This window comes from Mesoplodon mirus (assembly GCF_964341445.2).
Source record: "Mesoplodon mirus genome assembly, chromosome: 12".
Taxonomy (NCBI): Eukaryota; Metazoa; Chordata; class Mammalia; order Artiodactyla; family Ziphiidae; genus Mesoplodon; species Mesoplodon mirus.
This window is the reverse complement of record NC_138988.1, coordinates 102765160-102791869: the sequence shown is the minus strand read 5'-3', so window position 1 is coordinate 102791869 and position 26710 is coordinate 102765160. Positions and strand designations below refer to the sequence as shown.

At 44.6% G+C, this 26710-nt stretch overlaps 1 protein-coding gene across 7 annotated transcripts in view; it reads left to right on the top strand.

The window, feature by feature from the left end:
• FARS2 (phenylalanyl-tRNA synthetase 2, mitochondrial) overlaps nt 1–26710 on the top strand; it is a 379330-nt gene that overhangs the window by 83046 nt on the left and 269574 nt on the right. For 6 of the 7 annotated variants that reach the window (XM_082638483.1, XM_082638487.1, XM_082638486.1 and 3 more), the window contains exons 4-5: nt 14482–14641; nt 26398–26529. In XM_082638483.1, coding sequence (XP_082494609.1) covers nt 14482–14641; nt 26398–26529 — 292 coding nt within the window. The remainder of the gene's footprint in view (nt 1–14481; nt 14642–26397; nt 26530–26710) is intronic. The other variant, XM_082638489.1, reaches the window with a different exon arrangement.

Sequence of the window (26710 nt, the reverse complement as noted above, 5' to 3'; positions counted from 1 at the left end):
AATAGGGTGTGAGGGTGTGTGTGTGTGTGTGTGTGTGTGTGTGTGTGTGTAGAGAGAGAGATGAGATGAGATGATTTATACTAAGAGATTTATTATAAGGAAGTGACTCACTTGCTCATGGAGGCTGAGAAGTCCAGATCAAGGAGGGCCAACGGTAGAGTTTCAGTCTGAATCCAAGTCTGAAGGCAGGAGAAGACTGGTGTCCCAGCCCAAAGACAGGCAGAGGGAAAGAATTCTTTCTTAGCCTTTCTTCTATTCAGGTCTTCAGCAGATGGGATGAAGCCCACTCACATCAGGAGGGCCTTCTGCTGTACTCAGTCAACTGATTCAAATGGTAATCTCATCTAGAAACGTGCTCATAGAAACATACAGAAATAATGTTTAACCAAATACCTGAGGACCCCGTGGCCCAGATAAGTGGACACAGAATTACCTATCACAGTCTTGGGCAGCCAGACTCTGTAGTGGACACCCAGAGTCCCTAGGCAATTCTGATAACTCCTCAGCTTTGTTCTAGAGATGCCGCGTTTTAGACCCTCCTCGTAAACCGCTTGGTCAGTTACTAGTAAGTAGCCTTCATTTATACATGACAGTGTAGAAGTATGGAATTGTGCACTTCTCGCCAATCGGGACTGAGTAAAGGACGTGAACTTTCGGGTGGCTGGCTCTTGGAGGCCAGCTGTGGGCCTTGGCATCATTTACGGAAAATGTTTCTGGGAGCAGTGCCTGTCGCTCTGGAAATGACACCAGCTCCGGGGAGTCCAGTCCTGGCTCTGCACCTCACTGTCTGCGACCTGAGATGAGTCTTCAGCCACTTGGAGCCTCAGTTTCCCTAGTTGACACAAGGACCACTCCTGAATGTGGCTGGAGAGCCTGGCTGGTGGCTGATGAGCTGGAGCCGCTCAGCAAGTGTCAGCACCGCTCCCCCGCCCCCGCCATAGTTATCTTAAAAATAGATGCCGGGTTACGTGTACGTCTACCTGTGTATCATCAGCGTGAATCATTGACCTCGTGGGTCCTACCTTTTAGGTCTGATGTATTTTTTTTTAAGCCACTGCTGTCTTTTCTGTGGACTGGTCAGTAGTGTGTCTCCTGTCATCTTCTTTGAGAGGAGATGATAGAATTTAGACAGAGCCTCACTTGGTCCTGTTACGCTTCACCCACTGATAGCACGAATGAGCTGTTTAGCCATCTGAAGAGGAAAATGCAGGCTCTTTCTCTGTGTCATCTGTCATCATGGCCTAGGCAGAGGGTGATGAGAGACCACGATTTTAAAGTCGGCAGCGGAGTGGGTGAACTTTCCTCCTCTGTTACATGGCGGTTGTCGTGAGAACCAGTTCACGCGGGACACGGTGTTGTCACCACTGTTGTGGCTTTTGCCTCAACACATCCAGACCCCTAAGCTCTCGTGTGGTTCACGTGCGGCTTCGAGTAAGTTCCCCACTTTGAGGCTTTGAGGTTTCCGATGTGTTCTCTGTATAGACCAGAGCTTGGCAGGTGCGAATCTACATCCTTCTCCCACTGGTACCCCTAGGAGAACCCGTAAGAGAAGAAAAGTGCTGAACAATACACTCCTCATCATGGGTCGGAGTTAATGAAAGCCAGCCAAATGGCTGGATGTCCAAAGCACGCAGGAGGGCAGAGGTCACTTGCTGATGGTGCAGATGACATTTCTGTGGGGAGCAGCCTCCCGCGTGCCAGGGAAGCGGCCCCGTGGAGGCGTGTAACTTGCTGTCCCCAGTCTCTTCCTGACACTGGCTTCTCGGGAACATGCGTCCTTGAGGAACTGAACAGCCTCTGTGATCTATTCAACCTGAGTTTTCGCTCATGGAGGCTTGAGCGAGGGGAGATTTGGAAAGACCGTGCTGTTCGGTGCGGACCTGTTTGAGTTTGCACCTGAAGGTCTGGGGTGGGGCTCCCGAGAAAGCTTGGACGGAAATCACTTGGAACTTGAGCTTCCAGTCTTTGTAGCACCCTTGGCAGCCGGTGCTCATTCCGCTGCCTGGCAGAAGTAGCTTTTCAACCTCCAAGGTGTTTTGGTAGCATCTTTCGTCACGCAAGTCGACTTTCCCATCTTCCCATTACTGCCCTGGCACCAGTCTGGCGTCCGGGGAGGAGGGAGCGGCGGGGGAGGTGCACTCTGCTCTCCGTGGAGCTCGGCCTCGGCAGGCCCCTCCCCGCCGCTCCACTCGGCACCTTGATTAACCTGCATGTGGTGTTATCACCAGAAATCCAGGCAAGGGCAAAACTGAGCCAGTATCAATTAGCTACAACAGGCACGGACTTCCCACAGAGACTCCAGGATGGAGCTGTACTCGATGGGGCCCTTTCAAACACAGGTCTTCCCAAAGAATGAGCCGTAGAAGATCTCATTTAGGGCCTAGTTGTTTAAAGAAATTAAAAACTGAAATTAGCAGCTGAAATCCACTGGAGGAGTCTGCTATCCCTTTAATATGTATGTCTGTTCATCTCACTGAGACATCCCAATCCTTCCTCCAAAGTGATTTGAATACTTAATATTTGCCGAAATGCTTAGTTGGATTTGAATAATGTAATTGAATTTTTCCTGCCGCATTCAGGGTACATGAAGGCTTGGGAGTTCCTGTGGTAAGATATGTGGATGAGCTTATTTTTAGAAGTGATTCTTACTTACTTCTCTGTCTGTGAGCCAAGAATTAATAAGCAGTGGGCCTGCCAGACAGATGAGGCTGTATTCATCAGAGTTCCAGGCTTTATCTGTCACTCTCCAGGTGAATGGCTTGTCTCTGGGGCTCAGAGATGATCTGCTCAGTGACAGGTTTGGGTTGAGCTGAACTGGATATAGATTGGATGCCATGTGTTCTTAGGAACCTCATCCTAAACAGGATTGTTATAAAGTAAGATCCTGACTAAGTGTCACTGCTTTGTGGACAGCCTAGGGAGAGAGACAGATGAACTAGAAGGTCTACACCACGCAGTCGGCACCAGGAAAAAGATATGGCCAGGGCACAGAGGAAGGAAATCTTTATCCCTGGGGTAATCGTGGAAGGCTTACCAAAGAATCTTGAAGAGGAATTTGAAGTTATCCTGGCAGGGAAGGGGGCGCCGTGTTCCAGGTAACGGGAGTAGCAGATTTGAAGGCACGGAGACGCAGAGTGTGATGAATCCCTGCAGCGTGTCCAGTGGCGTGGCCGGGGCTCGGAGGAGCAATGGGAGAGGCAGCTGGAGAGAGAGGTATGAACTGTTCTTGAAGGGCCTTCGACGTAACATTTTGGAGTCTGAGCATTAGTTTAAAAAGAATGAGGAGTCTTAAGTAATTTTTAAGCATAAGAGGGATGTAATCAGTTTGGCGTTTTAGAGAAATCTGCATAGCAGCCCGTGGAATGGAGCAGGGTAGGGCAAGACTGGATTTGAGGAGACTAGATTATTTATAATCATCAAAGAACCAATGCAGGGCAAGCCCAAGAAATGGCACAGGTGACAGATAGGAAAGGGTGAACTTGAGGGGTGATGTGGGATTTACTGGGTTTGGTGGCTGCATGTGGGGAAGTGAGGGAAAGGGAAAAGCCACTGAAAATTTCTCTTGGGCTGCCTTCTTGGTACCACTCTCAGAGTTAAGGGTTGCAGGGGGAGAAGTGTTTTGGAGTGGGGGTCAGGAGAGTTAGTGGACTTTGGGACATGTTTAGGTGGAGGCTTTGCACACGGACATGTCTGGTGGGCAGGTGCCGGCGTGCGCGTCTGGGATGGAGATGCAGGTTTACGCTCCATCACGTGTGGGTGCTTTAGCCCCAATCATCTAGGGCAGTCGGCAGACTAAGGTGTGTACAAGCGGAAAAGGAGGCCCGTGGAATAGAAATGTTGAGTGACGCAGAGGAAGGAAAGGGAGGCTGTTAAGAGGACCGAGGAAGAGTGACCAGTTTAACTGTGAGGGGAAGGGTTGTCATAGCAGGAGATGGGATGAGAGGGAGTTGCGTTTCTTTTGTGGACTGTTGTGTAAAGAGAAGAACTGACCATGTTTACTAAGGAGAAGGAGCCGGAAGAGAGGTTAGAGGCACAGGAGACGTGGGAGGATTTCTCAATGAGAAGCGTGTGGACAGGGTGTCATTGCAGGGGCGTCGGTAGCGCCTAGAGCTGGACGGGAGAGGGTGCACGTTTTGTTTTTGTTTTGTAATTGGAGGTGGGCATGAAGGACTGCAGCATGGCTGCATGGCAGGTGCATTTAGGGGCGGGAATGGGAGGCTGGAAGTGGGGGTTTTATCTGATGACCTCTCTGTTCTCAGGAAGGAAGAAGGCAAAGCCTTTCCTCTAGTGACGCAGTGTGGGTGTAGGACATCCGCAGGAGGGCGATGCGTGGCTGAGTGCTCTCTGAAGTTCACTGGAGAGAACAGCACTCCAAGGTTTGGTTCTGGACTCAGCACGTGCCTGTAGAGGCGGTTCTGAATGAATCACGTCGTCAAGAAGAAGTGCACGAAGCCTCTGCTCTGTTCAGGGCACCGTGACAACGGTCCTTACTCTGGAGGTCCTGCCCGCTACCCAGAGCCTGTCTTGCTGCTCCCGAGCGGGTTAGAAATCGTGCTGGCTCGTCTTCCTCCGCAGTGACGGTGTGAAAGGCTGCTGTTTGGGCTGTCGTGTCGTTGAGCGTGTTGGCCTCAGTCAGAGGAGTGTACATCCCCTACATTCAATTTTGTAATCAAGTTTTAATTTTAGAGGAGCTCTCGGATTACAGAAAAATTGCAGCTTAGGTACAGAGCTGCCGTGTACCCCACACCCAGTCCCCCCTGTTGATGACGTCTTACATGGGTCTGGCATATTTGTCACAGTGGGTGAATCAATTTTTAAAGAATCACCTATATTTTATTTCTTTATTTCCAAACCTTCTTGCTGTGGCCTTTTCAGTTACCTTTGCAGTGGGAGGAACTCTTGTTTACTCAAGATTCAGAAACTTGAGTCGAACCAGTAATTTGAATGGCCTCCCTCCCTGGGTTTTTGGGATTGGTTTGTCCTAAACCCTGTTTCTTATCTCCTGCAGAAATCATACAATGGATGCAGAAAAGAAAAATGCTGCAGAGGAAAATAAATATCAACTGGAATTTTATCAAGTCAATATGACCCTGATGTCAGTTATATGTGCCTTATTTAGAAAGTGTTATTACCTAGTAAATGCAGTTGGTTAGACAGAAATCTTTTTTAAAAAATGGTTGCATGAACGCTAAATAATGAAAAGACTCTTTGTTTTGGTGAAAAGATGGTGTATCATCACCAGTGATAGCACAGCCCCCTATCCTCTGTGCCTCTAGAAGGCACTGATTTTATACTGGCCTGTAATTTACAATCTGCACAGTTGGAAATAAAAAAGCCTCTTCTGGTTAAAGTTGTGTATGTTCACTAGTGCGCTCTCTGGTCTCACGTCCCACTCAGCCGAACACAGAACTAGGAACCCCTTCTAGTTCCTGCTACAGTACAGTTGTAACAGTCATTCAGGAACACCTTGGAGATTGCTGGTAATTTTGTAAGTAAGAAGGAGGAGAGCATCTGCATCATGTAATCTGCAGTGAAATCCTCCTGAAAACCTTTTATTTATTTATTTATTTATTTATTTATTTTATTGTTTTTTTTTAACATCTTTATTGGAGTCTAATTGCTTTACAGTGGTGTGTTAGTTTCTGCTTTATAACAAAGTGAATCAGTTATACATATACATATGTCCCCATATCTCTTCCCTCTTGCGTCTCCCTCCCTCCCACTGTCCCTATCCCACCCCCTGAAAACCTTTTAAATGAGCCCCTCCCGTCTCTCCAAGTCCCTTTTTTTGTTGTCCTGAGCCATTGCTGGCCTGAGCCATTCCTCCAGGTAGAACTTAATTCTCAGGCGCTCACGTTCCAGCACCTGGAAGTCTCAAAATCCTTCAAAAAGAAACCCTGTTTGTCATGCAGGCGGCTCTTGTATTTCGTGGCACCTTTAGGTTTTCACTTCCCAGCCAGGTTATTATCCCGCCAGAAGAACCCTTTACGCTCTCCTCAACTGCCAAAGGATTCTCCTTCCTTGTTACTCGGAGATGATTGTTTTTTATTTTTTCCCATCTAATTAAGCTGCTAATCTTTTGAGTCGGATCCTTCTAAATAGAGTCACACAGCCAAATTAAACGGTTTTTAAACAGCAGCTTGCAGAAATGCTTCATTCTAAGACAAAGCACCTCAGCAGGCCAAAATGTCCTTTGGGTGCTGTTACTGAGATTTTAATGGTCCTGCTCCTCCCCTCTTCCTCCTCCCCCGGTCCTCCTACTCCTCCCCTCTTCCTCCTCCCCCGGTCCTCCTGCTCCTCCCCTCTTCCTCCTCCCCCGGTCCTCCTGCTCCTCCCCTCTTCCTCCTCCCCCGGTCCTCCTGCTCCTCCCCTCTTCCTCCTCCCCCGGTCCTCCTGCTCCTCCCCTCTTCCTCCTCCCCCGGTCCTCCTGCTCCTCCCCTCTTCCTCCTCCCCCGGTCCTCCTGCTCCTCCCCTCTTCCTCCTCCCCCGGTCCTCCTGCTCCTCCCCTCTTCCTCCTCCCCCGGTCCTCCTGCTCCTCCCCTCTTCCTCCTCCCCCGGTCCTCCTGCTCCTCCCCTCTTCCTCCTCCCCCGGTCCTCCTGCTCCTCCCCTCTTCCTCCTCCCCCGGTCCTCCTGCTCCTCCCCTCTTCCTCCTCCCCCGGTCCTCCTACTCCTCCCCTCTTCCTCTTTATTAAAATGTCTGAATTCACTCCTGTCACCTCACTCAACCTGTGTACTTCAAACTCTTGTTTGGCTGTATCACCTGTGACATTTTCCCATGAACATTGCCTTGGGTGATCCCTTCACTGCTCGTGTTTCCTGCACTTGCAGTTGACATTGTGCAGGTAAGGATGCTGTCGTGCTCTGTCTCCGAGGGCTCTAGACGTTTGCTCCCTTACCTCGGGCGCAGATTGACTCAATGAACGTAGAATTAACTAGACTGGTGGTAAAGTAGGGGCTGATTGGCTGACCAGCTGGTTAAAATTTCACATGCTGTTGCAGTGACCTGATTGTATTTGTTCTAATGTTCTAATGCAGAAGAGCTTTGTCACTGGAAAACATTGTATCTGTCTCATTCACCTTCCTAGATGTTGTCTTGATGCTGCTACCAGCTTCCTGTTCCCATACTTCCTTAGTTTGTTGAGGTTATTCAGAAAATGAGCCTGGTTCTTTCTCTGTGGCATTGGGCCGGCCCCCAACCTGTTGCCTGAGCCCAAGCATCTCAGGCAGAAGAGGTGGGCTTATTTCATCAGCATTAAGGTCAAGTTAAGATGCAGTGAACGTGTGCTCTTACGCATCCGCAGCCACATAGGGACTTCTTGAATTCAGGTTTTATTTTGATTATTCTATGCTCTGTCATCCTTCAGAGTTTTATAAAATGAACAACAGCATCACAAACCCATGTCTTTTCCTTCTAGAGGGTTTCTTCTGAGCCACTTTTGGGTTTGAGCAGCATTTCTTCCTCTTTCTCACCTGCATTAGGATTATTTCTTTGTCTCGCACTCAAAGCAGTTTTTTTCCTCATTTCTCTTGCTGTTTTCCTTTGCTTCTCTTCCTTCCTTGGATAAGGAGGACAGCGCTGAGATAGCCTGCATCAAGCACTGGTGTCCTGATAGGGACCCAAGGGTCGCCAGCCTCCCTACACCCGAGAGTGCCCTTGAGGTCCACGTGGCCTCCACCACACACGCCCTGCCTGTTACCGGTGCCACACTGTCGGAGCTAGCGTTTGGTTCTAGTGCAGTCCTCCTCAGGTTACTGTTCACACCGATGCACTGGCACATACGAAGGCATTCGAAAGGCAGACCTTAATTTTCATTTTCTGAGGGATTGCTTGGCCCTTGTGCAGTAATAATGGCTTCGCTGGGATAAACCGTCACTGTTTTATGGACGGTGCTACAGCAGCACCAGTGTGTGGAGCCAGGCTTCCAGGCTTCTCCTCTCTGCTCACGTCTTCTGTCCAGTTCTTAAGCCCATCCACCTGACCACAGATCCTTTTTACACCAAAGCCGAAGAGATGATCATGTATGTGCTGTCGTGGGAATAACCGTGGAGCCTGGAAGGTGGGGTCACAAATCAGAGTTTGGTTTGAATTCAGGCTTCATCACTTGCTGTGCCACAATGGTCAGTTACTTAACTTCTGTAAGCCTCAAGTTCCTTATATGAGAAATGGGGAAAGAATAAGGACGGTGAGGATGAGGTGAAGCCCTAGAGTAAATAAGGTAAGCCCTCAGTAAGTCAGCAAATATAGTAAACAATCACTAACTTAGCCAGTAGTGGTCCAGGCAGCAACTGCAGCGAAGTCAGTTACAGCGTCCTTGCATCTGCACGGAAACTTGGAGAGAGGCAGTGAGGGAGGGGGAGGGGTTGTTTAGCATTAGTATGCAAGGTGGACGGTCTGGATTAAACCAGTGATCAATGGATAATTCTAAATGGCTGAATAGAAAAATGGCTGCTTTGGGAACCACAGACCAGCCCTAAATAACTGCTTGAAGTTTTGCTGTCATCCAAGCCCCATTTATACTTGCCCTCTCATAGGATTTTGCATGGATGTATGTTATTCTTCTGACCATTTGCCTTTTTATTTGCTTTTAAATGTGTGGTTAAAATCTGGGCCATTTTGAAAAATCCTTCTGGCTTTCTGAATTTCAAATTGAATTGGCTTTCGCAATCCATTTTTATTCTTAAGCCTGATTAGAATTAATTTCCCGCCCCTGTTCTTTTCTCATTTGTGAACTACCTGTCCTGGCTTCTGTAAGCTGTTCCAGTAGGGGTGGAATTTGTCTTCTGGGTTTCTGCAAGGACACTTAAGAAAATGTCAGAGAAATAGAAGAAATCCTAGTGGAAAAACAAATGGCACAGCCTAATGTGTGCAGTTAATGGAAATCTAATTTAATTTTATCACCAGCGGATGTCTCTCAAACAGGAAGCTAAGTGAGAGGCAGCCACTTTAAGGGCCCTGGAACCAAGGCTGAGATGAGTGATTTATTCCCAGCGTGGGGACTAATTGGCTAAGTGATCTTAGCTTCTCTGGGTCGTCACCCCTCTGCAGTTCATTTCCTTATTTGGGGTCCGCTGGGCTGCGCTCTCAAGCTCCAATGTTACATTTCCTCTAGAAATAAGAGCTGACTTGTGTACGTGGTTTTATTCTCCTGTGCTGTTTTGTGCTGACGGTGTTATGAATTACTGCTTTTCCTTTCAGAGTTTTCCAAACTTTAGTCTTTAGTATACGTTATGGGTATTTTTTGGTTATACCTATGTATTGTAAATACTGTAGATATTCGTTTTTAAGAAGTGGTCTTCAAGTGACTGACTTCTTTTACTCAGCATTGTCCTAAGCTGTACTACCTGGGGGAAGATACTTTGAGATGATATCATCTTTCTCATCATATTTTGTCCCAGTATCTTTATCATCCATTGCTAATTATTGTCTGAAATGATTACTACTCTGGTGTTTGCCAAATGATTGTTTTCTTTATCCATCATTCCTTTTAAAATTATTTTTTAGAATTTTACAAAGATCTTTAATTGAATAAAATGTATATGGGAGAAGGTAATCATTTATATTAGCATGGTTTCATGTGGATATTTCTTTATTTTGTGGGCTAGGGTCCATTACTAAAATTACTTGTTTTGTTGCTCAAATTGACCCAGATTCGGCCATTGGGAGCCTCTTCAGGTAGTCTTCAGTGTCCTTTGACATGTTCTCATCATTTTTTGGCCCCAAATGATGTCCCAGGTTCATCTTATGTTTTCTCTGACCCAGCCCTGAAAGTCATTCATTTCTCTAAGGAGCCCTGCTTTTTTTTTTTTTTTTTTTTTTTTTTAATTAAAAAATGGTATTTAGAAGCCCAGACCTGAGTGCACCTATTGCTACTGGGATGTCACCACTTCTAGGTCCCCCTCAAAGGACAGAAGTGGGCAATATATGCACACCTACTTCTGTTTCTATATCTATCTGTATATGTGTTTAGAAACATGAATTCATACGGGTACCTCCAATTCCAAGTCACTACCCTGTGGCTTATTCTAGCCCCTCCCCATTTTCTTTGACAGTGACTATGAGAAACCTGGGTCCCTTTACCCACAATATATTTACTTACTGGATCAGTTCTTGAATGAACATAAGGTAGTTTCAGAAAAGTGAACACATACCTCTGTGGAACAAAGTTTACTGTCTAGTGTACAGTACTTGCTATGATTATTTTGTCTTTACCCTTAGAGTATCCAGTTAAAATACTGTTTTTCAAATTTACTTTCTCTAACTCTTTTCTTCTCCACTCTCTTCCACGTGGCTATGTCAATTGTTTAGAGTAGAATTGGCTTTATTTTTGCTGATCGTATTCCATTTTGAGTTTTCACCACATCTGGGTGGATTTTAGTTATTATTTAAAGTTTTTGAGTACCTCAAATACTAATGTGATTCCGCAAGTCAGAACTATACAAAAAGTCGACTTAGAAGCGTGTCACTCCTCTCTTTGCCCCCTTCCCGCCACCTCCTCTTTTTACTCCATCCTCTTCCCCAGCCCCTTTCATTCTGCAGTCTGCTACCACCCACCTTCTGGTAGGCAGTGAATCTCTTTCATTTCTGATTCATCATTTCTATGAAGTTTGTTGAGTTTTGTTTTATACGAACGAGCAGGTTCATGTATATTTTATTATTTTCCCTTCTTTCTTACATGAAAAGTACCATAATAAGTTTTTAAAAAGTAGCATATAATGTATGATCTTCACACTTTGCTTTTTTCACGTAGCAGTGTAGCTTAGAATCATTACATATCACTTCGGAGATGTCATCCTCATTTTTTATTAGGCCTCTTAAGTACTCCATTATATGGGTAGACCATAGTTTATTTAATGTCTCTCTTTCGTCAGGACATTTCTTTGTTTCCAGTACTTCGCAATTATAAACAATGCTACAGTGAAAACCTTGTTACGTATATATTAATTCTGGAGGTGTATTCAGGGTGAATAGCCAGAAGTAGAAGAACTAGGTCAGGAGGTGAATTGCAAATGTAGGTTTGTTGGATATTTGCCAAATTTACCTCCAAAAGGGTTCTACCCATTTTCACTTCCATCAGCAGTGTATGAGAGTACCTCTTTTCCCAAGCCTCACCAAAAGAATGTTGTCTTGCTTTTTAATTTCTACCAGTACAACAGTTTAAAAATAATGTCAGTGTTGTTTTAATTTGCATTTCTCTGTTTGAATACATTTTTATAGGTTTAAGAGTCATTTTCATATATATATATGTATATATATATATATATATATATATATATATATGGGTGAATTGTCTGTTCATGTATTTATCCCATTTTTCTATTAATTTTTGGCCCTTAAACCAATGAGTTTATTCCACTTTCACTCTCTCTTCTTCCATTTTTTGGTTATTTCTACTTTGTCATGACATATAAGAATTGTATTTTAATCTTCCAACTTAATATCTGGCTTTGTTTTAGTCTCATATCTACAATTTCGTGTATTAATGTGTTATCCATCAGTTTTTTTTGGGTGGGGGGTTTGAAATTTTCCCAGTTACCTGTTGCTTGAGTAAAGCCCATGCTTTGGTGGATCCTTCAGAAAGAGCTCCTTCATGTGAAATTCCCTGTGCTCTTGTATGTTTAAAGCTTTTTCTACAGACTTGGTACTGAAAGGCCAGTGTTGCTGGGTATAAAATTCTTGGTCCAGTGTTTTTTTTTTTTTTTTTGAGTTGTTTGAAAATGTGAGGTCATTGTTGCCTTTTTTGTATGTTGTTTTTGAAGAGTCTGATGCTAGTCCAGTGGCTTTGCCTTTCTAAGTTGTTTGATCTTTTTGCTTGGAGACCTTGAGGATTTTTTCTTTTCATCTTTGAAGTCTAATAGTTCTACTAGGACATGTCTTATATTTGGTTCCTAAGGTATCCATTTTACATGGTGCCCATTATTTCTCCTCCGCTGTTTTGTTTTTCCTCTTTCACCGACTTCAGTTATATAAACGTTATTTCTTCTTTGCCTGTCGTCCATTTCCACCATTTTCTCTCTGACTCTTCTTTCTTTATCTCATTGTCCTTTTCTTGGTTGTTTTCTTGCTTTTCTTCAATTCTTCTTGCTAAATCTTCGAGTCCATTATTCCTTGCATATCTTGTAATTTAAACTTAAGTTCTGAAATGATATTTTTCCTTCTCTTTCTTTCCTCAGTTCACAGTTTTCTGTTTTTCATTCATTTTTGTCTTAACATTTGCATTTCTGGCTCAAGCAATATTCCCAAATGCTTGTTTGAGCAGATTTAAGTTAGTTTACCAGTATCATCTTACACTTTTCTTCTGCTTCTTGATTTTCTTTTTTGGGGGAAGAAGGTTAGATTTTCATCATTTGAGCTGTTTTGAGTGAATTTAAAAAATTTTTAATTCTTTGTGATAATTTTCTATAGTCCTGTTGAATTTTTTTTGGTTCCTTTCTGTGGGTTGTTTAGATTTTGTAGTTCTCTGGTGCCCTCTTCTGTTAGTGTAGCAAAGTGCAGAGTCTTTAATGGAATTTTTTTGTTTGTTTTAGTGGAAGATGGGGAATAGTTTTGTAAATCCTCTAATTTTTTAGGTTTGTTTTATTTTGTGCAACCCTAAATTTTCCCTTTTGCTTCTTTTACTCCTCCCTACCCAATGGCCAAAAAATATCTTACTTTCTTTTGCCCCTTTATCTTTCATTATAACCATGCCTTTTGAAAACCGTAGCTTCAAACTGGGCATACATTTGCATCCCTTTTCTGTAGTCCCTCATCAGATCTGCTAGGATACTCTTAGGATGGTCACACTTACTCCTTCTGGTGGCGATTTTAGATCAACCTAGTTCCTCACTGTTTCCCTTCTCTCTTCCCCTCAGTTTTTCTCAGCTTCTCCTTAATTACCCCAAACGAAAAGAGCAGGGTGGGAATATAATAGCACTCTTTCTCTATGGCAGTTAGCTTTGCTTCCTTCCTTTCTTCCTTCCTTCCTTTCTACATACAATTATTTGAAGTTGGGTCACTGTTCTGTTTCCTTCTGAGGGCATGGTGTTTAGTAGTTTAATTTTCTGTTTTTGTTGTTCCAAGTTATTTTTAGAGGAAATATTGAAAGACATAGACTTTGGCAGCTGCATTGTCTTTAGCTCTCATAGGAATAATTAGAGACCTTGGGAAGTAGAATCTTTTTTGTGAAAAGATTTGTGTTTGATTCTGCTGAGCACTTAGAGGAACCAGCACTCTGGGGTTGCCTTAGTCCATTTTCACAGCCTGAAGTTCTGTTACCCAGGTAAGGTGACACCTGGCTGGAAGTCTTTATAAGAACTAGTCACTTTGTATTCATTCTTACCATGAGGAAACATCCTTCAGAGCACTTATCTAGCATCTCAACTTGGTCAGACACTGTGGGCTTCCAATTTGGCCTCCCTTTTATTGATAAGCTGTCACAAGCAATGTTCAGTGTCCAGTTGAAATCGGGGTAGGCAGATAGTCTCAGTATTTCTCTCTGGCTTCGTGCTGGGCTTTTTTCTGGCTTTGTGCTTCCTCACAGAGTTTTGTGTAGTAAGTCCTCTCTATTGTGTCACTTCTTTGTTGCTTTTAAGAATTTTTGTATTTTTTAGTAGCTTTATCAGGAGATTTGGTTCTAATTATCCAGCCCGTTATTACCTTGAAACAGCAATTGTTTCATTCTTTGATTAAAATAATTTTTGATTTCATGGGACTTCGGGTGGAAAGAATGACAGATTGACTTGGTCAGCTCTCCATGTTGAGTCAGTCTCCCAGCAGGTGAAGGCCTGCTTTGCTGTTAAAGATGAACTACTTTATTTCAGTGCTTAAGCAGCTTCAGACTGATGACAGCTGTGATTAGTAATGGTGATTGTGATGACAACGAGGACACTGTATTAGCCATTGCAATGTGCCAGGTACTCCATGCTCTTCATGCATTATTTTATTTAATTATCATGAAGTCTCTTAATTTATTATTCCCATCTTTCAAACCATTACCTGAAGCTTAGCTCCCATATCACTTTTTGGAGTTTACTGGATAGCAAATGGCAGAGACACATTTCAGGCCTTGTCCTGACCTTTGGAATGACAGGGTAGCAAAGTCCAGCACACTTCCAGTTTAGGAGGGCTTCACAGGACTTCATTCCTAGACTGTGCTTTCTTACCTAGTCTCAGGTCCCACTGTAAGGACAGTGAAAACCCGATTCACTGGTATTTCCACTAGCATGGAGAATAACGTGGCCTGTGAGGAAATGACTGCCAAGAAGTTAGTGCAGAAGGAAAATGGAGAGATGAGCAAAGATCAGAATGGTGTCTTAATTTCCTAAAGACTCTCCATTACATGTAGCATAGTGCTTTATTCAAAGTTGATACCAAATGAATGTTAATATCAGTATGCTCACTGACTCTTAAGACTTACTGGGTTTTGTTTCCGCATTATGTTTTTTGATATAGACTGGTCACGATGCTCTTTTTATTTATTTGTATGATTTCTCTTGGTTTACAGCTATTTGCTGGCATAAAGGATGGAGAAAACCTGCAGCTCTTTGAACAGAGTTCTCGCTCTGCCTGTAAACAGGAGACACATACCCTGGAGGCCACGAAGCTTGTAGAGTTCGACCTTAAGCAAACACTTACCAGGCTTATGACACATCTTTTTGGAGATGGTAGGTACTAAATGCCTTTGTCTTTGGGGGCTTAAATATTCAACAGTTACCATCTTCCTGAAATCATTAAGCCTACTGTGTCTAGACTTTTTGCTCTAAGTTGTGGCTTAATGGTTTAGGTCCTTAGTGAGGTAGAACTTACGGATTTCCTGATTTATTCCGTGTGAGGAGCAGGAGGATATGAAAATGTAATTAGCTAGAGAAAGAAAAATGATTACAGCCTTTCATAAGAATGATAATGGATTGAGATCCGTATCATCGATGGGGAGGAAGTGAACAGGCTGATTAACGTCAGAGTATTAATATACCTCAGCTTGGGCTTCCCTGGTGACGCAGTGGTTTAGAGCCCGCCTGCCGATGCAGGGGACACGGGTTTGTGCCCCGGTCCGGGAGGATCCCACATGCCGCAGAGCGGCTGGGCCCGTGAGCCATGGCCGCTGAGCCTGCGCATCCGGAGCCTGTGCTATATATATATATATATATACCTCAGCCCTTGCTGAAGGGGTGGGTGATTGCATGTTTGTATCACCTGCTGGGATGCTTCTCAGGGGAGATGCAGGGCAGGGAGGGGAGGTGCCCCAGCCAGGCCCGTGTTAGGAACTTGAAGGAAGAGGGGATGGTGTCACAGGAAGCGTGCCGCGTGCTCTCACAGCACTCACAACAGGTAAGTGTTCACAGCGCCCTCGGACCTGGCTCTTCTCTCTCACTCCGAAGGGAAGTGCCGTGCTCTTACTTCAGGCATTTCGGGGGGTCATTTAATTGTTTTATTTGGGGTCGGGGTGCTAGATGCTGAAAAATGTCTCAGTAAACCTGTCCGGGTCCCAGCAACCTGGGTGTCCTTCAGCGTAGTAATAGCCACAGTAGTGAGGGTGACAGTGAGAGAGAGTAATGAATGGTGTCCAATGCTGCATTAAGCACTTTTACAAGGATTCTCTGGTTCTGACCTGCATCTGTGATGTAGGTGTTATTATCATCTCCATTTTGTTTTAGAGGAGGGAACCCGGACCCAGAGCAACGAAGTACCACGTGACCACGTTGCAGCTTGGGAGTATTTGAGGCCTGGTTTGGGCCCTGTCGTTTTGACTTCCGAGCCCATGTTAGACATTAGCTCTTTTGAAAGGAGAGATACAGATCATTTCAATAATATTCCTAGACTGTGAGGCTTACGGAAGCCGTGATGTTAAAAAGATGGCGCCTTCCCCTGGGTGTTGCCTTCCGACTCTCCCGCCCTCTGACCCCTGTAGCTGGTCGGGGTATACTCTGTTACATTTCAGATACCAAAGATCAGTTAGAAACTTCGCATTCAGTCTTTCTTTAATTAGCCAATAATAGGAACTGCCTCAGCAGGCCTCAGAATTATTCAGCAGCTCTTTTTATACCTGTTTTTATGGTCTGAGCTTCTTCCTCTTTTGAATTGTTAGTGTTGTATTCCTTTGTTCTTGAAAAGCAAAATTAAAAATTACAGCACACTATTTCCTTGTGGCAATTTCTTGTTATTACAGCTGCTTTAGCGTCAGGGCTTGTTTTCCTTCTCCAAAGCAGTTGATTATTTTCTGCAAACATTTCAATTGCACCAGCATCCTAAGGCTGTTACGAGAGAGGTTATCGGTTTAGAATTGGAAAGAAAGAAAATGCGCTTTAGACAGTTGATGTGCTTGTGGGATACACTGACATTTTAAACACTTCTGAATGGTTTCCCCTCTGTTTTGTACCGTGTTTAGCAGATCACTCCTGTCAGAGCAGCTAAGGTGGGTTTAGGAGTCCTCACACCGCGGTTTCACTTGCCGCCCTTCACAGTGTACAGCCGCCTCTGGCACAGTCCCTTGCTGAGCACTGGACTTTCCCTTTAGGAGGCGCTGGCCTCCCAGCACAGTGTGGATGAACGCCTCTGAGGAGAAGTGGATGGTGATCCTCTGCTGCCGGCTAGATATGTTGCTGTGGGCAAGTCGTGTCTCTTCCGTTTAAGAGCAGAACAGGCTCAGGGTTGTCACTGAGATGCACTTGCAGCTCCCGTCCCAGGACCCTGCTGGTGGAAGAGCAGGTGGCCTCAGCCGTCAGCTCCCTCTGGGGCTGCCGCAGCTGCAGGCAAGCCCCCTTGCCCAAGGACAGTGCCCTTCCCAGAGCTGCCCACAGCCAAAGACTGCTTGTGGGAGGAATATAAAGGCCCAGCAGTTTGCCCCCAGCCCCCAGCCCCTGCCCACCCCACCTCCAGCTCCATCATCCCCCTCCCCCTCCCCTCCCCCCTCCCCCCGTCCACCCCCCACGGGGCAGTTCTGATGGGTGGTGCAGGCCAAAGAGCTCTGGCGAGGTTAAGGCTTTGTTGGGCCTGATCGCAGTTGGTTGACTCCGCCCGCTGCAGTTGCCACCCTCTTCCTTCCATAGGTGCTAATTCTCCCCAAATAACTTGCTTGTCAACCCAACCTCCAAGGGGTCTGCATGCGGCCCTTACGTTGCGGGGCTCTGTGTTATGAGTGCTGTCCTGGTCGGGAGCGAGGTCAGTCGGTAGTGAGGATGCTGTGTCTTCCGTATCTTTTCATACTTTTCTCTGTCCATGCATCCCTGTTAATATAAATGAAGTGAAAGTGATTGAGAATAATAATTGAGTTTATGGTTGTTAGTCCTACTTTGTTCCTAAGACTGAGTCAACTTTACAGAGTGTTGAAGCGTGTCACTTTAATAATTTTGAAGTGTGCTCTTTTGGGCTGTCTGGTGTTATCTGATTGGGAGAGGGTCGCCTTACATCTGGAGGTGAAGTAGCAGGGCAGCGGCTGCCTCAGGCCGTGTGGAGCTGTCTCTGCTCCTTGGGGCTCGGGTGTCGTCCAGGCCGGCTGCACTTTCAGGGAAAAACTGGCTGGCAGGGTCCTCCTGTCGGAGCCTTGGATCACACGCTCTGAAGTGGGGCTACAGAGAGCCTTGCCTTGTGCTGAGTACAGATACTCAGTGGAAAGAGGACAGCATCACCTTAGGACTCAGGTGGAGAGAGACTTAAGACCCACCTTTCCTTAGGAGTCTGCTGAGTGGAGAAAATACTTATTAGCGTTAACCTTTCTGTCCTAAGGACTTGGTACAAGTAAACTGGGAGAAAGTGTGAGATAGCCGCGATTGAATCAACTGGAATGCTTTTAAGGAGCCTAATAAAGTTGCTGATTCTCTGGTGACTGGGTAGGGCTAAGAAACAGGTTCCCTACCCTAGAGAAGTAAGAAGTTGAAATTGTGTGGGGTTTTATGTTAAATGAAATGAAATTATTGGGCCTCAAGGTACAGTGAAAAAAGTACTTAAATTTTTCAAGATACTTTAATCAAGACAACTAATGTGCCAGGACTGTGCCTGTTTCATACTCTTACTACCTGTAGGAGCTTGATACACAGGCAACCTGGAGACATTAAGATCTATGGATAAGGGAAAGTTCCTTCTCTGCTTAGGTTTGTAGAAAGCTCAAATTCTTGATACATACATATATTTCATCGCATTTGAGAAATTTCAGTAAATTATTCCTTCAGATGTTTTCTCTGTTGCTCCCTCCCCTTGGGGACTCCAATTGCATGTCTATTTGGCCACTTGAAACGTTTCCACAGTCCGCCGGTGCTCTGTTCATGTTTCTTTCAGTATTTTTTTTTCCTTCTGTGTTTCATTTTGGATAGTTTTCACTGCTGTATATTTAAATTCATCAATCATTTTTTCCCCTGCAATGTCTAATCTGCTGTTAATTCCATCCAGTGTTCTTTTCACCCCGTTTTCTAGTTTCAGTTGGTGTCTTTTTTACGATCTTCTTTATCTCTACCTCACATTTTCAGTCTTCCCTTTAGCTTTGTGAGCATACTAGATATCATTATCATGCATATTTTAGTGCCTTTTTCAACTAGTTCTGTCATCTGTGTCACTTCTTGGTGAATTGCTATTTCTTTTCCTGTACTTTATGTTTTTTTTTTCTTCTTCTTTGCATGCCTGATAACTTTCTATAGGATGCCCGATATTGTCAACTTTACCTTGTAACGCATTGTATATTTCTGTATTCCTAATAATCTCTCTGAGCTTCTTCTGGGATTACTCAGAAACACTTTGATCCTTCCCATCTCCTTTTAAGCCTTGTTAGGCAGGGCCAGTGTAGGGTTTCAGTCCAGGATTAGTTTTTCCCACAACCAGCTTAAGGCCCTTCTTAGTACTGTAACTGATAACCCATGAATTATGAGGTTTTCCATGCGGCTGTTTGGGAACTGGCCCCTTTCTGGTCTTTGTGAGCTCCCAGCATTATTCCTGCTAATCCTTTTGTGTGGTCTGTTCCCTGGCCTTGGGGAGTTTCTTCAACACACCTGCACTGACATTTTCATTTGTATTGAATCTTCTGCAGACCTTCAGACTTCTCTCTCTACAGCCCTCTTCTTTCACCCTGACCTGTGAACTGTGAGGACAGACTATTTCCTCAACCTGGGAAGACTTCTAGGCTCCTCCTGTGTTTTCCTCTCCCGGGGCAGCGTTAGGGCGCATCTTTCAGGGATCAGTGTCCTTGGTTACCTGATATCCAGGGTCTAGTGTGGCATTGTTTCATATATTCTGTCTTTAAAAAAATTATTTTTTTTTTAGTTTTTTGAAACTGGGGGCTGGTGTTTTCCTTTTCAAAGAAGAATTTGATCAGGAGATAGATAAAATCCTAAAGATGCATTGTTTAGGTCTGGTTTACAAAAGGATTGCCTTATGATTTTTTTTTTTTAGAACAATCAGTGAATTGTGCTTTCATGGATCTCTTGGGGTAACTGAAATATACTTACTTTAGACTCTCAGGCTTTTTATAAAATTAATCTCCTCTGGGGTGACTTCCGGTTTGGTTGTTGGTTGTGTTGGCTGTCTTACTTAGCAATCACGTAGTTGGAATTATGGTCTGCAGGTCATGTTCAGTGGAAGATTTTGTTTTTGTTTCTCTCCCTTTCTCTGCTTTCCTCCCTCCTGCCCTCCCCGCTTTGCTTATTTCTCCCCTGTGTGGGTTTACACTGAGCTCTTCCGACTTTAAATCCAGAATGAGGTTTTGTAGGGACCTGTCAGATGTACTCACCAGCCTTGATTTAGGGGCATGGCAGGTCCAGCGCCCAGGGCTTGGCTCTCCAAGCTTACAGCTCTTCAGAGCTACAGCCCCAGGCTGTATTTGGTGACGATTTTTGTCACCTTTCTTTAACCAGCATGGAGCCTATTCTGTCCTAGCTTCTGACTGCAAGCTTTTAGCCTCGCTCAGATGCCAAGCCAGCAGCACGTTATCCTGCAGGAGGCAGGCTCCTGGCATCTCTTCCTGACTGTGGACCCCAAGCCCAGCAACACTGTGATTTATCCCCTCTCCCTGTTTGCTCTTTTGTTCTGTTTCCGGCCAGTGGAGGTATTTCTCTTATCTTTGAACATAGACCATGGCTTTTGGGTTTCCTCCTTTTTCTCCTACCTGTCGTTGTGTGTTAGGAGAACAAGGAGGCCGATGGTGCCTTCTTGGTCTTGGAGGGCGCTTTGCTTGGAAGCCGAGTTAGTGCAGTTTTCATGGTCTGCTCCAGTGGAGGGCAGCATTGGGCTTTGCAGTCTGACACCTGGTTTTGAATTCTGATCTTGGCATTTTCTGTGTAAACTTGGATTAGATATGTAAGCTGTCTCCGTCACAGTTCCTCCATCTGTGAGATGGGAACAGTGGTGATTATTGTGCAATGTTTATGGCAGCCTGGCATGAGTGTAAAGGTTAAGCTGAAGGAGGCATGTGAGTATTTAGCTTGGCACCAGAGTAAATAAACAGCAGACGACGATGACCTTAGCGTGCACTTGAGAAATGTTTCTTTTTTCTTTTCTTTTTTTTTTTTTTGCGGTACGAGGGCCTCTCACTGTTGTGGCCTCTCCCGTTGCGGAGCACAGGCTCCGGACGCGCAGGCTCAGCGGCCATGGCTCTCGGGCCCAGCCGCTCCGCGGCATGTGGGATCTTCCCGGACCGGGGCACGAACCCGCGTCCCCTGCATCGGCAGGTGGACTCTCAACCACTGCGCCACCAGGGAAGCCCCAAAAATCACCCATTGAGTATTTAGATTCTTTACACACTTTTCCTTACTGAATTGTCACCAAAACTCTGTGAGATGACTATTATTCTTATTTTGAACGAAGCTGAGGCAGCGAGAGGTTACGGAAGTTGCTCGAGGTCACTCGGCCTCAGGTGCTGGAGCTGGATCTAGTTACGGGTCTAGGATTGCTCTTGCCCTGCGTGGTGGACCCGCCCACGTCTCTGGGATCAGGCGTGGGAGGCGGAGGATGAACCTTCTGTCTGCGGTTTGTCTGCGGAGCCGTCCTGTGCCACTGGGTCGGGGAGGAAGGTTGTGGACAGAGGGCGCGTGGCTGTGGCTCTCCCCTGGACCAGGGTCCCCTCAGGCTGTCCCCTGTGCTCCCCGTGTCGCCAGAGTGTGGCCCCTTACCCCAGTGCCTCGGACCCCACACCCAGATTTAGGATGAGGGGGCACTGAATTGTGCTGCACTCCATTTCTAACCCCACTGCGAGGTAGAGAAATGCTAATATCATTTTAAGATCCAAGCCCTAATCAAGAGGATTCCTGCGTATGGGAGTCTGAAAGGACACTTCATCTCACTGCTTGCTCCACCAAGCAGAAGACTCATAACAGTGGGACCAGTTACACTGTCAGCAACAGTCGGAGAAGTTGCTAGCCTTTTATTTTTCCCCTAGTACTTTGCATCTGTCTCAGCAGAGGGAGTCACTGTGGCTGAAATAGAGCTCACGTCTTACACTGTGTGCTATGGTGTACGTGGTCACGTGCGTGCATCCTCTACAAGTGGGTGTGCTTCTGTGTACTTTACTGCCCAGGACTGTATAGTGTACAGTAGTACAGTATCTTTATTTCCAGCCCAGGATGTCTGGAAGCAAGTGTAAAAGCAGCAGTGATATAGCTGGTACTACTGTACTTTTCAAGGTACTGTACTGTAAGATTAAAAATGTTTTCTTTATTTTCTGTGTTTGTTTTTTATGTATTATTTGTGTGAAAAGTATTATAAACCTATTACAGTACAGTACTATACAGCCAGCGATTGTGTGAGTTGGGTACCTAGGGTAACTTTGTTGGACTTAACGAATAAATTGGACTTAATGAACGAAAGTGCTCTGGGAACAGAACTGGTGCGGATGTAGGGGACCTTACTGTAACACTGTATTAGTCTGAGGCGTATGACATAATGATTGGATACGTGTATATATTGCAAAACGACCACCACAGTAAGTTTAGTTAACATCAATCACCTCACATATTTACAGTTTTTTTCTTGTGATGTCACCAATGCCCTATTTATACAGGGAAATGTATACTCTTACAGTGTTTCGAGTTTGAACCCTGTGAATATATTACTGTTCAAAAAAATTTTTTTTAAGAAAGCTATGAGAACAGAGCAATACTGAGAACTGTGAAACATTGCCTGTCCGCTGCTTGGTACATATTCAGTTTAAAGGGCTGTGGGTCTGATTTAAATGGAGCAGAAGCAGAAGAGATGGAATTGTCAGGTGCATTTGACAGTGAGGGCCGGGTAATTTCTCTAGTTAGGTTGTGCTCACCTGGGATGGTCCCAGTTTTTTAAGGTTTTCTTTTTAGCCAGAGAGACCCCTCCATCCTTTTTCTCCCTGGCTTCGCTTTCCTTCCTTGGGTGCCTGCCGTGTCCAGTGTAGAAAGCAGGAGAATCAGAGTTCTGCTACATTCGGCTGTTTCTCGGGTACCAGCATTGAAAAATTAATGCCCAAGAGCAGTTATTAATTGCGTATTTGTGTAGCCAATATGGAAAAGTCTCTGCTTCGGTGGAGGGTAGCCTTGGTAGCATATATAAAATCACTGGTATATGCTCTGGTCTGGGCCACCAGCCTTTTCAAGTTTAGATTCTAACAGCTCTGGGAGGTGGTTCTGATAGCACAGTCCCATCTTTAAATATAAGAGGTATGGGAAGCAGAGAAAGAGTCCCTTCATGAGTGAGTAAGTCAGGGAAATGAATTACAGGGTGTGTTTAGATGAGGTCTGTGATGAAGGCGGGTTGGGTGACCTGGAATGGCATCTGTTTAACGTGTCTGTGTCGAGTGTTAGGGGCTGCAGTACTGCCTTGGTGGCAAGGCTTGGTGGGAAGAGGCCGGGCCCCTGCCCCGCCCCCTGCGTCCAGCCCTGATTGGTCTTCCCTGGTACGTGGTGCTGCCGTCCTGTGCCCGTGCCCCTGGCTCCCTACGGCAGGTGGGGCCGGCAGTGTCCCGCCAGAGCTGAGAGAATTCAAGGTCTTGCTAGTCCTTTTCCTCTCAGGCTCACATCACTATCCATTTTTTTTTTATTGAAGTATAGTTGATTTACAACGTTATGTTAATTTCTGCTGTACAGCAAAGGGATTCAGTGATACATATATGTATTCCTTTTTCATAGTCTTTTCCATTATAGTTTATCACAGGATACTGAATATAGTTCTCGGTGCTATGCAGCAGGACCTTGTTGTTTATCCATCCCACATGTAACAGTTGGCATCTGCTGACCCCAGCCCCCCACTCCATCCCTCCCCCACCCCCTCCCCACTGGCAACCACCAGCCTGTTCTCTGTGACACCACCATTCTGAAGGAATGCTCACCAGTCATTTCTGGGGTCCCAGCTGAGGGAATGATCCTAGACTTTGGGCTCTCAGCATCCTCTTTCAGGAGAGAAAGCAGAGCAGGTGCCTGCATCTCCAAGAGCATCTCTGCCTCTGGGAAAACTGGGGCTTGCTAGGCCCTCTGCTTACAACCACGGGGCAGAGCAGCTGTTGCTGTACAGCGTGGAGATGGGGCAGCTGGGCTCAGAGAGGTTGATTAACCTACCCCTGGTTTCACAGCAGAAACGGCAGGATGAGACTTGAATCCAGGTTTTTGGTTTATTCTTCTACTTGGCTCTAGCCTAAAAATTAATATATAATTTTTGACAGTTGCTGTAATCTCACAGCGTTCTGAGACAATTTTTAAAAAGCTCTGAACTTCATTTGTAAATATGTCTTAGTAAATTATTACATCCAAACCAAAAAGAAAAAGACAAACACACACATAAAACAGAAAAAAGAAAGAAAGAACTTTGGCATTATTTTCCATTAGGTATATAATATATGTACACTTAATTTAATTTAAACTAATCACCAATAAGGAGAATAGTCTAATGCATAATGAATCCATATGATTTGGACATGCCTTCAACCTTCAACCAAAAGAGAGCGAGCTTTGATGCGACCAACATATGGACATTTTATCTTGAGAATTTAGTTAACATTAAAAAAGTTTTTATCCAAAGTTATAATGTTTTGTAGTTTTACAAGTGGTAAAGCCAAAGTCCTTCGATAAAAGAAGGTTCCTAGAGAAGGGCAGAGACCGTCACGCTGCTGTTCAGTTCAGTCCTTGTGCTTTGACACCAGTGGCACCGAGGGCTCGGATGGGTGTGCACGCAGGAGAGGTCGAGTTCAGGCTTGATGAACACTGATCATAGAGTTACTTGTGGTTATTTTGAGCGTTACTAATGTTTTCAAGTTGCCTTCTCTCTGACTGGGGGGAACCTAAGCTTTCTAGGTGTGAGGTATAAAGAGATAAACTTTACCCAAAGGAATAAAATAAGGAAATACAGGAAAATTAATTTGTGTAGACCGTACCTAACTTTGTTCCAGGCACTTAGTGGTGTTGAATTATATGAAATCATCATGTTAACCCTGAAAACTCGTCTTGCTTTTGGTAAAATTTGATCCAGATATAAAAAGCCATGTATAAAGAATTTGTTTTTCTAAATTGTTCTCAGAAGGTGATCTGTGCTCACCTGCCAGGAGTTACAAAAAGAACGAATAACATGGTTTTGTCTGCCCGCCCTCTGTGCTCAGTTATACATCCCAACACTTTACACATTTCTGTTTGCCAGTGGGGTTGTCTCTGGAGCTTTTTCATACAATATTGGTAGGGGATTATTGGTCCCAAAGATGGATGAGCACACAGGTGTCCAGGTCCCTTCTTCGCAGAATTCAGTGGCAAGTAGGCAACTGGTCTGCACGTAGGGGCTTCTGCACAGAAATGTCGGGGGACTTGCAGACACTGCCCCAACATCTACATTTTTTTCCCGGGTAGAAAAAATGTTGGCGAAATTTCCTCAGTAATGGCAACGAATGAACTGTTGACATGCACAACAACATGGGTGAATCTTAAAATAATCACAACGAGTAAAAGAACCCAGACAGAAAAAGAATACATTCTGTGTGACTGCATTTTCATAAAGTTCTAGGCAATGCCAGCTCGTCTGTCATGACAGGGAGGAAGTCAGTGGTTGCCTGGGGATGGAGGGCTGGTGAGGAGAAGAGGCGGGGGTGATGGGCAGGTGGGGAGTATTACAGAGGAAACTTTGGGGGGTAATGGACATGTTCCTGATATTGATAGTGATGATGTTTCATGGATGTATACATATGTCAACACTTATCAACCGTGTGCACTGTGTGTATGTGGAGTTTAATATTTGTCTGGTATACCACATGTATAATAAAAGGGGTAACTATTGTATTACGACTGTAAACAGAAATCAGTTGTCACTTGCCATTGACAGCAGGTATCTAGAAAAATAAATGCAACTAAAACAGAACAATGAAAGAAAAACCTATCTTCTCCTATATCATTTTGAGCATAGCAAGGGCTCCTTTGTTTTATAACTCTGTTCGTATGTGACTTTTGATTCTTGAAATATCTTTCTTGATGGGCAGGGAATTATGTTTTAATTGTCAAGAGCAGGAGGTTTGGAGTTGGGCAGCCCCGGGTGTAGCCTGGTCACCTGCTAGCCATGTGCCTATGGGCAGGACACACAACCTTCCTAATAGTTTTTCCGCCTGTCTATGAAATGGGAATGGTAGAGGCGTAGTAAGTGCTCAATAAACGGAAGCAAGTTTTGTTACTGGTTTTATTCAGTGCCTGCACTGTGGGGACTCTGGGTGTCCTCACAGTGGGCATCTGGCTGCTAGGTGACCTCCTGTTCTGCCTTCTCTTCTTAGTGACCTCTGCTCTTTGCAGGCTTTACTTGTTTTGAATTCATTAGTCTTTTCCTTTGTTAAATGATAATATTATTGTTTGTAAGTGACATATTTATGATTGCATATTGAGAAATTCATCCTGGCACTTAGCATGTACTTTTTTGGTTTGTCTTGGATGTGAGTATATTTATCATTCATCTGTAGAAAAAAAGTTTTGACTTTTTAAAATGTGTTGCTCAAATTTAGCTGATCTTATTTTATTTAACCTTTTATTAGCTCTTATATAAAGTTAATAAAAATTAATATATCTATTTATGGAAGTGAAAGTTGATTAGTTTATCCTGAATTAGTCATATTGTTGATATGTAGGTTTGAAGAACAGTAAAAGTATTTTTTCTTTAACTCTGAGAAGATGTCATTTTCACTTATAGAAACTAGCAGAATTACCTGCTTTCCCATTATCTTGACCTAATTTTTTCCTCTGCCCAGTGGTTGCAGGGATTTGGCAGGTGATTGATTTGGTTTTAGAGGGTCCTGGAGCTACACAAAGTGTTTTTCCTATTGGAAAAGACATGCCCAGCTTTTCACAAGTTTTAAGATTTATTGCCTCCCCCAAAAGTGTTGCAAATTAATTTGTTTGCTATTTATTTTAGTCAGAATGTAGGAATCGGTGTCACTAGCCGAAGGGCAGCTTTGATCACAGGAAAGGCAAGGCTGCCTTTAATGCTCCATGTGTGTTTTTCTTTGGTGTCTTTGCAGGGCTGGACATCAGATGGGTGGACTGCTACTTTCCTTTTACTCATCCTTCCTTCGAGATGGAGATCAACTTCCACGGGGAATGGCTAGAAATTCTTGGCTGTGGGGTGATGGAACAGCAACTGGTAAATTCAGGTAGAGGAGAATCCACGTTTATTTACAGGTTCTCTCTTCCCAGCTAACTTCCTTTACAGGCTCATTTGCATCCACGTTCACCTACTCCTGTAGGACTAGCCTCCGTCTTTCTCTCCTTGTATTGCCCTCCAGACTTTTCTCTGGCACTTCACTCTGGAAGAACTTCATTCTCACGGCTAAT